The following is a 13,785-nucleotide window of genomic DNA, read 5'->3' as shown; positions in this document are numbered from 1 at the left end:
CCCTCCAGCAAATTCAAAACACCCAAGTGGACGAGCCCACCCAGACTCAGTAGTCTTGCATGCACAGGAACCTCACCTCGACTATGCCAAGAGAAATATAGAAAAGGAAGTCCACGTCGGAAGTGTCAGTGAGCGAGCCTCCTCAATTAAACTACTTACTAAAATAGACAGAGACAGTCCACCGGAATTAATACTTTCCCGTCCTTTTCAAAACCGAATTAATCAAGACATAATCAAACGTTAGGGTTTCTTTAACGCAACGTCTTCGTGATTTGTGATTTGCTTCCAAAATCGGAATCAATCAATGCGTGATAGAGATTCGCTGCATCTTTCTGAATCTAATTGAATCCAATTAACATAATTTATTTGGTTCGAAATCGGAAAGTTGAGAAAAATATGGAGGAGATTGGGGGAGATTAAGTTGTGATGGGAGGAGGAGTGTGAATTCTAGGTTTTTGGATTTAAGGGCCCTTTTGTTTGGAGAAAGGGCCCTTCTGCAGTCTCTGCTCAGTCTGGTTCAGAAATGAAGGAGCTGATTGGGAGGCCTGGGTCGGTGAGTGGGTTATTGCTCAGGATAGGCCAATTTTCATGCGCTTCTATTGCCATTTCAGTCATGGTCACCACTGACGGCTTCGCTACCTTCACTGCTTTCTGGTATTTTGTTTTTCTGTTTTTCGTTATTTCAGTTACCTGCATTTTTAGTTTACCCAGAAATTATTTGGATATGATAAGGACGCCACATGTCTGATAATCATCTGTTGGTTTTTTCTTTTTTTTTAAAAAAATGCTTGTAATTGGACTTTGATGGGTTTTGTTTTTGCCTGTGTAATATGTTTTGGTTTGATTCCAGTGATGAAGTGTTTTTTATTGGTTTAAGCGGCTGTTTTGTTGGGTTTATTGCTTTGACATTGCATTGAAGACACAACTGTTTGATAGTTGAATGGGAGATCAGACCAAGCAATTTTGTTGACGTTATGTTTTCGTGTACGAAACTGTATAGATCAGTCGGGGAGGTTTCGTCGGATTTCTTTGTTTCGCCTTAGAAAAATATTATCGCATAATCCACTGCCTTGTTGGTACATACATAAATGCAGAAATTGTCCACACATAAGTATTGACAAATACATTGCTTGGAATTTTTCTAATTTTTCATATTCTTCCAAAATAATCCTACGTCTCCCCCTGTTTTTAGCATGTTGTTTTTTGTAGCGATTCTATTGTTTTTATGTATGGAATTATGTTAAATTGGTATCAATTTGTCACTTTTGTTAGTTCCTCATATTTGCTTCTTGAACCCTAATGTTATTGATTATAGTGAACTGCTATTTTTAGATTCTTTCCTGATGGTTCTAAGATAGGTCTAGGTCATGTATCACTTTCCTTTTCTTGCATATGTTTTAACTACTAGGGTTCACTGCTAGTTAATTATTCTGCACAAACTTTATGTTGATCTCTGTCCTATGGTTCAGCTATTTGATCGCATCAATGGGGCTTCAACTGCTATGGAGCTTGGGGCTTGCTTGTCTTGATATTTATGCTTTGTGGAAAAAGAGAGACCTTCAAAATCCAATCCTAGTGAGCCTATTTGTTGTAGGTGATTGGGTATTTCACTTGTCTCTTAAACTCTTTCCACATCTTACTTTTCTGAGCATCTTTTAGTTCTTGCTAGAATATGAATCAGATGCATGCACGTGCGTCTGCTAAGTTGTCGCTGATATTCTATTTGGGGCATGTTTGAGATTGTATACTGGCTGCTGAAATAAATAAAAATTTCAAATGTTCAGGTAACAGCTACTCTATCACTAGCTGCTGCAAGCTCTTGCGCTGGGCTTACAGTTATGTTTTCAAGAGACCTACATTTCTGCAAGGGGGAATACCATCTCCCATGCATCAACTACAAGTTTGCAGTTGCGTTCACTTTTGTCACCTGGGGCCTTACTGCCGTATCTTCTCACGTGATGTTTTGGATCCTATTGGCATCGGTTTAGAGACTCATGTTTTTTTGCCCTACCATTGACACACATGTACGTTACAGCATTCATTTATTTCAACTTGTAAATGAGAAAGTTTCTGTAACACATGCCGTATCTTTTTTTTTTGGGGCAATTCAGCATCCTCCTATTTTTGTTTCAATGTGTCTGCTCATGCATCATATCTTGATCCACCTAATGTACGAAGATGTGCTGAAGAAGTTCTACAGATTCAATGTGACTTCTCGTTTGCTAGACGTCCAGAATTTAGGCCTGGAATTTAAATACTTGGAACTGCATGCAGATTAGTTAATGTTCATAGATTTATTGGACCTGCGGGGATGTACATCCTCCTGCAATGCACAGCAGATGTGCGATTGGAGTAGGCGAACACCCTACCATGTTCAACGATCACACAATCGGAGCTTTGCTTCCCTTTTCTGCTACACTTTGTTTGTTGGTTATGTGTTCATGTGTTTGTCAACTTGGTAGTGCTACTATATTTAGGCCCCCTGATTTGAAGAGACAGATGGAGGTTTGGCTTAGATTAGAAACCAACCTGAAAGTAGAAGGGTGTGTAGATAGATCGAGGCAAGACAGACAAATGACTTTTTACCATACAATGCCTATAAGGCAGTTGAATCATAGAAAAGTTTCTACAGTTGATGAAATAAAAAAAGACCATACTTTCTAAAATTAGGATTTAGACAAGTTGCCATGGCTGTGCTCGCAAAAACAACTAGGATGCAGGAACATCACTTGTAACAATGCCGATATACTCAATCTCATCAGCAACCTCCTTCATCGAAGACCGGTTTTGCCTCTGCTCATCCAAGCATGATGCTGCTAGAAATCCCAGTGCCTTCATTGTCTCCAAGTCTAACTTGCTAGCTCCCTCTTTAATAACTGGCTCAACAACATCCATCAACCTCTCTTCCTTCATCACCCTCTTCATGTACACCGCTAAATTCACATCTTCCTCTCCTCTGTTGAAATCAATAACTTTCATAGAAGTCAACAGCTCCAACAAAACAACTCCGAAGCTATAAACATCAATCTTATCAGTGAGTTGAAAGTTAATGTAATACTCAGGGTCTAGATAGCCGAGGGTCCCCTGAGCAGAGGTGAAGATGTGAGTATTTTTACTGGTGTCTGTGCTCTCAACCAGCCTTGAAAGCCCAAAGTCTGAAACTTTTGCCTCAAGCTTTTCGTCAAGCAAAATGTTGCTAGACATCACGTCACGGTGGTAAATCGGTGGCACTGCAGAAGAGTGAAGATAGGCAAGACCTTCGGTGGTTCGGTGGGCGATTCGGAGCCTTTGGTGCCAGCTGATCGTAGCCCATTTGCCTTCGTGATGGAGGTGAAGATGATCAAAAAGAGTGCCGTTTGGAACGTACTCGTATATCAGGACTGGCTGCTGGTCCAGCTCAAAACAACAGCCAAGGAGCCTCACCAAGCTCCTATGGTTCACCTGGCAAAGAATTCGAACCTCATTTAGAATTTGATCAATGCCCTTGGTGTTGCCAAGCTTCGCACGCTTGATGGCTGTGATGGTCCCGTCATCAAAAGTGCCCTTGAATACCTCACCAAAGCCACCAGAGCCAATGAGATTGTCCTTGGAAAAGTAGTTGGTTGCTCTTGCTATCTCCTTGGTGGTGAAGAAGATCCTGGCTGATTTGCCACTGCTTTTCGAAGATAATATCATCCGCTCCTGCTTCTTCATCAAACCCTTTTGTGCTTTTCTCTTCAAACGGTGACGTTAGGTGTACCCTACAATCCCCATTATGCCAACAACTCCTCTCACAACCATTGCCATACCTGAAGAAGACTATTAAATAAGCAAAACGATTTGCTATAAGCAGAGAAATTTGTACAAAGTAACATATTAGATATCTGACAAGAGACATGCTTACACTTGACCTCTACTCACAGCAATAAAGCTTAATCAAACCTCCATTCTATAATTTCTCCTTTGTGAGCTAATTATGACAAAAATTCATCAAATTGACAAATTGGGTTTTGCTTACTTTGACAAAAACCATTGATGAAGTCCCATTTGAACCCACCATTGCAGAAGCAACTCCTTTGCCCCACACTTCTCGGATCCACCAAACACTTCGAATTCAACAAGTCCTTGCAATCCGCAGGGCTCTTGCAAATGGGCTCTCCCGGCGAAACCCACTCCAGCTCCACACCAGGCTCAGGCCACTTCGTCTTCTTCACACCAACCACTGCACTACTTGGAGGACCATCAAAATTCACAAAGCTCTGGTACGCTGAGCACCCTCCTCCGTGGACCCTGATGATGTAAGCAGTCTGGGACCCACCAGTCCTGAACGTACAACAAAGCGTTTCTCGCGTACACGCGACCGCATTGTCCCTGATGAAGCTGTGGCACAGGCTGTTCGACGAGCAGTTTATCGGCGCCTGTAAATTCAACATGGCGTCTGTACAGATCAAAAGCAAGACCGTGTTGCTGCTCGTGATGTTGAAGGGGAGGTTAGGGTCCAGCTGAATGCCTTGGCTGTGGAAATCGCTTGACAGGCAAGTGTTCGGGGCGAAGCTGGCGGGTCGGATTGTGATCCGTCGGGTTTCCTGGTTGATGGATGTGATGGGGTAGGAGGAGTTGTGCAGAGCGTCCAGCCATAGTGTGCCTGCGGTGCACCGGATCCTGTACCACGTTTCGCCGCACCCGGGTCCGGTGCTTAGCGGATATGGCACTGGAGTTGTGCCGCAGTTTCCGCAACGCCGCGTGGCGGTTACGGACTGGGCACTGCATGATAGTATGGAGGATTGTTGTAAACATGAATTTGTCCATTGTATGGATGTAATGGATGAAATATAGTGGGCCTTATAGCCATTGTGCTTGCAGCATTCTAACTTGTTGGGTCCAGTTAACGGAGGATCTTGCTGTATGATTTTGTGGGAACACGTGGTGTTACGAATTCAGTTCAAATGGTGTATTAACGGTATAATTTAAATGAATTTACAACACCAATTTGACAAGACACATAATATCACCATATCGAGTGATAACTTTTTTAATTGTTGATAATTGATAAAATTATTTGCATTGCTTATCACATCATTTACAAAAGCACATAGGATTTACTCTAGAAGATCCCTTGAAAAATAGAATCACAAGTCATTTTTGTGTTTCCAAAGAACTTGTTGGCAACCAGAATGCATTGGCTACTATATTATATGATTATATGCATGCTTGGAAGGGTCCAAAGCCGTTTGTAGCATGGTACATGACACATATAACTCATCTAGGTCATCCAAATCCGGGCATTGTTGCTTGGAACATTGTTCAGTTCATTGTTCGATCATGACTAGATTGATATTGGAAGTAAACAAAAATCTCATAGTTGATACGCATACCACTCGTTCTTTTGCATTTGAATAAGCATGTTCCCCTGTCCACTCAACATTTCAAGATCCTAAAACCATCCTGCTCTGTTTAGCATCCCATAACAAATGTCAAATCCCAATTAACAATTCCAAGAGATGTTCATTGGCTTCATTAGACACTTGTCCCTTCCTTATTGGCCTTTCTATCATATTGGAAAGTGAAATGATCTTATAATCCCTACCCTCGTACCACGGTTGAATACAATGGACAGTTCCCTAACTTGGCCAGGATTTGAATCCTTTTTTTTTTTCATTTGTGTTTGACATCTTCTATCAATTTCACATTTTTATTTAGCATCCATGTCCTCATCAACTTGATACCTCTGTTAGTTTTGATGTTTTGTATTTCCTATTTTACAAGTTTGCAAATTGTTTTATTTAATTTTCAACCAAGAAGGCAACAAGGAAACTCTGCCAAAAATCATAGCCTCTGTTATTATACAAAGCGCTACGGATGATTGCACGTGTCAGAAGTTTATCGGAAAAAGAAATAAAATTTAAAATTTTCCAATGCTAACTTCTTTGGCATTCATGGACCTAAGTTGCTGAAACCTGATTTGTAACAATACTGATGATGTACTCAATCTCGTCAGCAACTTCTTTCATTGAGGGCCGATTCTGCCTTCGCTCATCCAAGCAAGCCGAGGCTAGCGACCCCAAGGCTTTCATAGTCTCCAATTCTACAATGCCAGCCCCATCTTTTATCCTAGGATCAATGGCATCCATTAGTCTCTCTTCCCTTAAAATGTTCTTAACATAGACCACTAAGTTCACATCCTCTTCTTGTCTGTTAAAATCAATAACTTTCTTAGATGTCAACAGCTCCAACAGCACCACTCCAAAGCTATAGACATCGCTCTTATCGGTCAGCTGAAAGTTTAGGTAATATTCGGGGTCTAGGTAACCCAAGGTCCCCTGAGCACATGTTGTAATGTGACTTGATTCAGTCATGGCAAGCCTTGACAGCCCAAAATCAGCAACTTTTGCATTGAGCTTGTCGTCGAGTAAAATGTTGCTTGATTTTATGTCGCAGTGGTAAATTCGTGGCACGACAGAATCGTGCAGATAGGCAAGCCCTTCAGCTGTTTGACGAGCAATGGTAAGCCTCATAGGCCAAGTGAGTGAGACCCTTTTTGAAGTGTTGAAATTTCCTGTATGGAGATGTTCGAAAAGGGTACCGTTGCGGATATACTCGTAGATCAAGAGAGGCTGTTCAAGCTCAAGGCAACACCCCATCAATTTGACTAGGCTTCTATGGTTTACTTGACAGAGAATTCGAACTTCGTTGAAGATTTGATCCATGCCTTTAGTGTTGCCAGGCTTGGCTCTCTTGACTGCTGTGATTGTTCCATCATCAAGAACTCCTTTAAAGACTTCACCAAATCCACCAGAGCCAAGCACGTTGTCTTTGGAGAAATTGTTGGTTGCTCTTGTGATTTCTTTGCCAGTGAAGATCTTGGCTGATTTGCCAGCGCTATTGTTGGCATTTAGCATGTCTTCCCGGAACTTTGTCAAGCTAAAATGTGCTGATCTCGCAACGTTTTGGTCACGTCGCTTGTAGACTACAGATCCAATAATGGCTCCAATAAGCATTGCAACCGCAGCAAAGACCAGGCCTAATTAAGAAGAAATTAGAAAAATAATCATTCATCCCAATCATTTAACCATAAAAAAAATAAAAACAGTATAAATTTCTTCTGTGACCAAGGCATACCTCCAATGAGTGGAGCTAGTTTCTTTCGACGTTTGCAGCGTCTCCAATTTGGACACTTGATGTCTACACAAAAAGACAGTTTTTGTATTAGCTTGAGAGCATGTAAAGAGCTTGTAAATGCATATATTCTGCTAATGAGGCATCTGAATTTGATGCTTGTCTTGATATTGATTAATTTTCAGTTTAAGTTGTATATCACAAGTTCAACTTTCAAGGACTATAGTTTATGGTTTTCTTTTTATTACTACAAGTACAAAAAATGCATAAACAGCCGTTGTATTTGTCAGAGAATTCATTTCCTTTGATCACTATATAACATATAAATATTCTGTAAACGAGTCAAATATATAATATATATTACAGAATATTAAAATTTGCTTCGAAATCACGGAAGATCTCAGATCACAGTGTCAGTACTACACTACTTGTTTGCACTTCAATTTGAGTAAAAAAATATAGTCAATTTATTATTATTCAGGAGCCCCTGACACTAATAAAAACCACCGCATGAGGAGGATCCAATAAATGTTTGCTGGCAAAGTTTTCTCTCCAAAATTCAAATCTTGTTCAAAGAAAACTGTGATTTCTGAACCTAAAACAAAATCTGAAATTGGATTCTGGAATTGAAACAAAACTATCTCCAACAATAAGCATGATAAAAAATATTAAAAAAAACAAAAGAGACATACTGTGGCATATTGCATTGATGGCGTCCCATTGAAACCCAGCCTTGCACAAGCACCTTCTTTGTCCAAACCGATCCGCCAAACATACAGAGTTCATCAAATCGCCACAGTCAATTGGCAGCTTGCACTCTGGCTCTGGCGGCAGCTCCCACATAATCTCAACCCCAGGCTCAGGCCAGCTGCTCAGAGCCCCAGAAGAAGTGTCCAAATTCACAAAGCTCACATAAGCGGAGCACCTCTCCTTCCTAACCCTGATCTTGTAAGCATTGTTAGACCCTCCAGTCTTGTACAAGCAGCACAACGGAAACTTCCTGCACGCCGAGGCAGCCATTGGGTTGTGCTTAACGTAGTCGTGGCAGAGACTGTTTGATGAGCAGTTTTGAGAGAGAGTGAGCATTTCATTGGAACAGTTCATGCCTATGACTGTGTTGCCGCTGCTAATGTTGAAAGGGAGGTTGTTGTCCAGTAAAATGCCTTGGGACTTAAAGTCAGCTGCCATGCACGTGACGTTGTTCGCTAACCCCGGCGGCCGGATGATTAGGCGCTGGGTTAGTGGGTTAATTGATGTGATTAAGTATGATGAGCTATTGAGAGTGTCAAGCCAGAGCACCCCTGCATTGCACCGGACCTTGTATTGTTGGTTACCGCAGTCCGGTGATGTGCTTAGCGGATATGGCACCCGCATGTGCCCGCAGTCGGGGCAATGCTTGACGGTAGCTGCCGTATGTCCGGTGCAGCATAAGATTGCCATTGTGAGAATTAAAAGAGAAGCCACTCTGTTCTCCATTTGCTCTGTATGTGAAGAAGGAAATGCCTAGGCTTGTGTTTTGCTATAGTGTATTAATTGGTTAGGCTTACAAAGTACAATGTACCATGGTTTCTCTCGTTATAATGCAAAGCCAGTTGTCCTGGTGTCATTTTAATCTCGTACTTAACGAAAGTGGCAATTAGTTTTGTGGCTCCAATGGCCTCAAATTTAAGGTTTCGCCCTAGAAGCCGGAAATGTTTGCGGCCAAGATTCTTGTGTTTAGAAATGAATAGTGTCAGTCCCTAAATGCGTGGAATTGTAGTGTGTGCTGAGCTCATGCTCGTGATCAGCACATCCTTTGGCATTTAGTATCACTAGGGCATTGAATCATACAAGGATTTTATGAGAGCTCTCCAAATACCCTTTTAATTTGTCTTAATAGTTTTTAGGAGTTTTTTTTTTTTTTTTAAAGTGCGAAGATAAGTATTCTACCACCATCGGAACTTAGAATGCCGTTCTTGTATCAATTACAAAACATTCCATATCTCTTTGGTATTTAGATGTTTCTATTTTCTATTTTCCTTTTATGGTAAAATTTTAGGGACATTCCTATGGATATGAATGTGGGGTAGGGTTTTTGATGGTGATCTATGTCTGGACCCCGATCCCCATCAATTTGTATTAGAGCTATGGCTTAAGATCCGCGTTCTCGGGAAGGTTTTTGGATATGGAGGGTCGTGTTGATAACTACAATGACATGGAGGAAATTAGGAGGATGCTACAACAACTTACAGAACAGAACTTGGCTTTAATACCAATTGATGAGGAGCAGGGTCTGGACATAGGTCACCAACAACACACACGAACACCCAAGTCTAGAGCTAGTTCAAACTTACATATATCGTGGCAAATTCATGCCACAAATAAACTATTTCATTAATCATCAATAAAAATAATCTCTACAAACGATTACATTAGCCTTATTTATAGGCTTTACAAGACTTGAGCACCAATGCTACTTGATCCAAAAGTAAACTAAAAAGATACCCTAAAATTACATAAATAAAAAAATAACAACATCTCATGAAATAACTAATTGAATTATAAATATATGTCTTAATCCACCCCGTTATGCTCCTGCATCAGTTTTACACATTGTAGATCGGAGGATTTGTCCCCCAACATGCAGGAACCATTATTAGAGGACATGGAGAGGAGTTTAATCTTAATCCCCCTTGTAATAGTCTCTTAACAATTCCTAAGGAATAAGTAAAATCCTGTAATTAGCTTCAAATGTACAGATCCAAAGCAAGTTGAACTTGTTTATCTTCCCGTCACCAATTCCCCAATTAACAATTATAAACAATTTGCGTCTTCCAAAACAAATTCCTATCGGTTTGGTTCAAGTTTTACAGCTCCCATGAAACAGAAGTATCATATTTTTATTATGTCAGACTAGAAAGATGTCGGTAAATTGATGGGGAAGCTGCTTTTGCTTACTTTACTCTTCTTTGACAAGGAAATGGTAGCTGGTGATCTCTGCAAATAGGAAATTGTAACCACCGTGTATGATAAGATTGTTTAGTTGAGATATATCTTTCACATTTTATCCACACCACACCACACCGCACCGCACCAAGTGGCTTTCTCAACTCGAAAATAAAACTAATAATTTAGGAAGGTGTATCTATCAAGTTTTATAAGCACATAAAGCAGAGGACCAAAACAAGGGCTAGCCTTGTTACTACTTGAAAGCTTATGGCAAAGTTGTGCCTTGTACCAAAAGCTACGTCCGAACTTAGAATATCTTTTAGGATAAATTTTACTTTACTACTTGCAAGTTTCCTGAAATTCTGACTTTATTGCACAAAGTTTTTTTCTTCTCACTTTCGTATCTAAAGTTTGACTTTTCTACCATTTTCATACATCTGTCAGTCATTCCATCAAATGCTCTGTTAAATGATGACGTGGCAATTAATGATCCCACTTAAACTTACTTATATTGTGGCAGGTGGACTGAAAAAAGAAACTATTAGAAATTAAAAAATAAGTAGAACAAAAAAAAATTTTAAAAATAACTTCTCTCGAGCACTAACCCCCATCTCCCGCTCCCAAGCCACAATCCACCATCTCCACGTCGAGATCTCCCTCAACCCCCTTCCCCTTCTTGGACCTCAAATAGCCCCACCCCACCCCACCAACACCTCCGCACCATTGCCTCTCCCCCTTAAAAAAATGTCTAAGCACACCCATCCCTCCTAAAAAAAAAAGAACTGACTATCAACCAGACCTCCACCTGCAAAATCTTTCACAGAAGAGAAACAATTTATTCAAACCCATAAATAGACCACCACATTATGGGTTAACGGAGAACATGATGGAAATACTAACGGATGTATGAAATTGATAGTAAAAGTAAACGTTAGGAATGAGAGTGAAAAGAAAAAAAAAAATTGTGTAGTAAAGTCATAATTTCAAAAAACTTGCAGGTAGTAAAATGAAATTTACCCTATCTTCTAATATTTGAGAGAAAAATACATGTGGGACCAAAACATTGGTTGATAAATTTAGGCCTATTAGTAGCATGTCTCTAACTCAAACCAAAAAAAGAAATGGTTGCACTCGAGCATTTTTGCTCACCACTTTAACACAATGTGGACCATCACCACTATTCTCAATACTTGACACGTGTCCATGAGTTTAACCATGGTTACATAAATTCAAAGTGAATAATTAACTATGGTTATGCCCATGGACACATGTAAGTGTTGAAAAGAGTGGTGATAGTACGCCTTAGATTAAAGTGGTGAGCAAAAATATTTCCCCCAAATAAAGGTCTTCATTACTAAAATTAGGGTAGCCTTTAAGAGAAAAACATATATTACCTTCATTTTTGTTAATTTTAAGCATTTTTCACCCAAATTAAACCTTGTAACCCACTAAATTTTAACCTAGTAGCACTAAACTCCCATATATTTAGTTCATTAAGAGATTTTAGGCTTGATTCCCCCAGCAAAAAATTTTGTTAACCATTTCCGTTAAAAATTTCTAGCGCCGCCTTTAGATGGGAGATACACAGAATGTCAAATAAACAAAAAAAGAAAAGAAATTGGAGATCGTTACAAACAACTGTCAATAACCAATTAACAGCTGATAATATGGCCCTTTGGCCACCACACTTGACTTTCCTTAAACATTACAAATCGCCATTTACATTTTGATTTGAATCATTTTGACACAAATCTGATTTCCTTTACCTTCACACTAACACTTAAACAACACCAACAAAGCAAAAGCGCATGGCCCCTTCGGTTTTCACACGCTTATTGCTCCATCCAAACTAAAAACCCATAAAACCAAGAAAAATAATAAAAATAAAATATATATTACACAGTTTTCACTTAACCCAACAACACCTTCAGCTTTCTTCATCCATGCATGCATGCCCACTAATTTACTTCACACCATTAATTACTAGCAACCCGATGACGAATTGGGGATTGAACTCCAGACGATTTCATGATCTGGGCAGCAGAAGAAGATGCCGAAGAACCAGAATTCATACCATAATCCGACATAAACAGCTGAAAATCCGAAGCTTGGATCCTCCCCGAGTCGCCGGGTAAACGGATATACGAAGCTGAAGTCGGCGACTCGCTGAACCACGAGTTCAAGGCTCCACCCGCTTGTTTCCCATTCTTGTACTCAACTATGGCTCTGTATACAAAAGGAATCAAACCCTCCATTTAATTTCTGCAAATTTCGATCTCCAAGAGGCAAACAGAGGAAAAGAAAGCTAATTGCTCTGTTTCTGTTTCTGCTTCTGCTTTTTTTTTTTTTTGCTTCTGCTTCTGTGGGCAGCTATGGTTTGATATAAAAGGGGGGTTGGGATTGGATTTGGTGACGTGGCGTAAATGGGATGTTGGGAGTTTTGGGGAGTGTCCAGCTCTTGAAGCCAAGCCACGCAGGCAGGAGGCTTTCAACGCAAACCCGCACGACGACCTTGAAAGCTCTATCCAAACCCACGCCAATATCATCTTTCTTTCCAATTACATCTTACCAAATTTCGTAATTATCGTTTATTTTACTAATTAAGTTTGTTAATTATTATTATTTTATGAGAGTTTGGTTTGGTTTGGGTCAGTGGTTTCTGAGCTTTCTAGACAAGATTGTTTTGGTCGGTTTTTTATAATTAAAACGTTTTTTTTTTGGGTCTCAAACTAATGGCCGTCACCACCACCAGTTTTGTCTTAGCTGTCTTCTTCTAATTACTATTTGTATTCCTTATTTTTAATGTGTGTTGATCAAATTTGATTTCAAAGAAAGGTATTTGCTTGATTTAGTAATTAAGAATGATAGAAAGGCTCCACATCTATGAATACAATACAAATTATATGATGATGCTTAATTAGCTGGTTGTCTACGCCATAACAAACACCATGATTAATATAAGTTCTCTGCCTAATCGTGTTACTCAGATAGGGTTGATTCGTCGAAACTATAATATGATATCCTGACATTGTATGCTACTACCCCAGAAAAAAACCCGGTGCACTAAGTCGTCCATAATCATACGATTTCTATATAATTAATCTTTAGTTTAGTAGTAGTTATTCTCACTTTGTTGAAGGAGGGTTTTAGATTCAACTCACATGATGACGATTTACATATGTGATACGTTCAATACTTAATTGCAACTAGTTTTACTAGTGTGACATAGTGTGCGAGTGTGTATCTTTATATCATTTTGTAAAATAAATAAATAAATAGAGTCATTTTCACTTTGAGGGGGGATGAAGTCACTGTTCTTCCTCCCCTCTCCCATTCTCCATTCCTTCCCTTCACTATCCTTTTTGCGGTTTCTTCATGTTTGGAATAAATCGCAGAGACTTTTTCGGGGTTTCTGTGTAGTTCTCACCTCTTCTTTTGTGAGTTGTGAGAGCTTTCCACATATCTTCTACGAGATTTTTATTTGTATTTTTTTGGCTTTATTTTTTCAAACTTTATCTGTTTTTGGTTGTTCTGAGTTTGCACTCTTAGTTGGATGCCTATGTCAGAATTTATTCGATCATGCTCCATTATTGTCATAACCTTTTATAACTAATGACTTTTTTAGTTGAACTATGAATGTAGTCCTAGAATTTCTCAAAAAAAAAACAAACAAACAAACAAACAAATTTTGTGACAACTTTTTCTTTTTTGGCTTTAATAGATTCGTCTTACACTCTTACCTTATAACATAGCACATTATCT

The 13,785-nt window shown here is 39.5% G+C and overlaps 2 protein-coding genes and 1 pseudogene across 2 annotated transcripts; 1 reads left to right on the top strand and 2 right to left on the bottom strand.

The window, feature by feature from the left end:
• Positions 182–2,211, top strand: LOC18773763 (CASP-like protein 5B2). Its single transcript, XM_007206004.2, has 3 exons — positions 182–654; positions 1,470–1,602; positions 1,785–2,211. Exons 1-3 carry the CDS (start codon positions 524–526, stop codon positions 1,986–1,988), a joined length of 468 nt encoding a protein of 155 aa, XP_007206066.1. The 5' UTR covers positions 182–523; the 3' UTR covers positions 1,989–2,211.
• On the bottom strand, positions 2,586–4,889 carry LOC18773663 (annotated as a pseudogene).
• Positions 5,922–8,571, bottom strand: LOC18773646 (wall-associated receptor kinase-like 20). The gene is made up of 3 exons (XM_020565874.1): positions 7,788–8,571; positions 7,099–7,161; positions 5,922–7,000 (listed from the first exon to the last, which is right to left on the bottom strand). Exons 1-3 carry the CDS (start codon positions 8,569–8,571, stop codon positions 5,922–5,924), a joined length of 1,926 nt encoding a protein of 641 aa, XP_020421463.1.

The sequence above is a fragment of the Prunus persica genome, chromosome G6 (assembly GCF_000346465.2).
Source record: "Prunus persica cultivar Lovell chromosome G6, Prunus_persica_NCBIv2, whole genome shotgun sequence".
Taxonomy (NCBI): Eukaryota; Viridiplantae; Streptophyta; class Magnoliopsida; order Rosales; family Rosaceae; genus Prunus; species Prunus persica.
This window is presented reverse-complemented; position numbering and strand designations above follow the sequence as displayed.

Bases quoted from the DNA above. Each gene is read 5' to 3' on its own strand.
- LOC18773763 (XM_007206004.2), top strand. From the start codon at position 524: ATGAAGGAGCTGATTGGGAGGCCTGGGTCGGTGAGTGGGTTATTGCTC. The intron at 655-1,469 runs GTATTTTGTTTT...CCTATGGTTCAG, and splicing joins GCTACCTTCACTGCTTTCTG to CTATTTGATCGCATCAATGG. The intron at 1,603-1,784 runs GTATTTCACTTG...TCAAATGTTCAG, and splicing joins TATTTGTTGTAGGTGATTGG to GTAACAGCTACTCTATCACT.
- LOC18773646 (XM_020565874.1), bottom strand. From the start codon at position 8,571: ATGGAGAACAGAGTGGCTTCTCTTTTAATTCTCACAATGGCAATCTTA. The intron at 7,162-7,787 runs GTATGTCTCTTT...CTTTTTGTGTAG, and splicing joins CATCAATGCAATATGCCACA to ACATCAAGTGTCCAAATTGG. The intron at 7,001-7,098 runs GTATGCCTTGGT...CTTCTTAATTAG, and splicing joins ACTAGCTCCACTCATTGGAG to GCCTGGTCTTTGCTGCGGTT.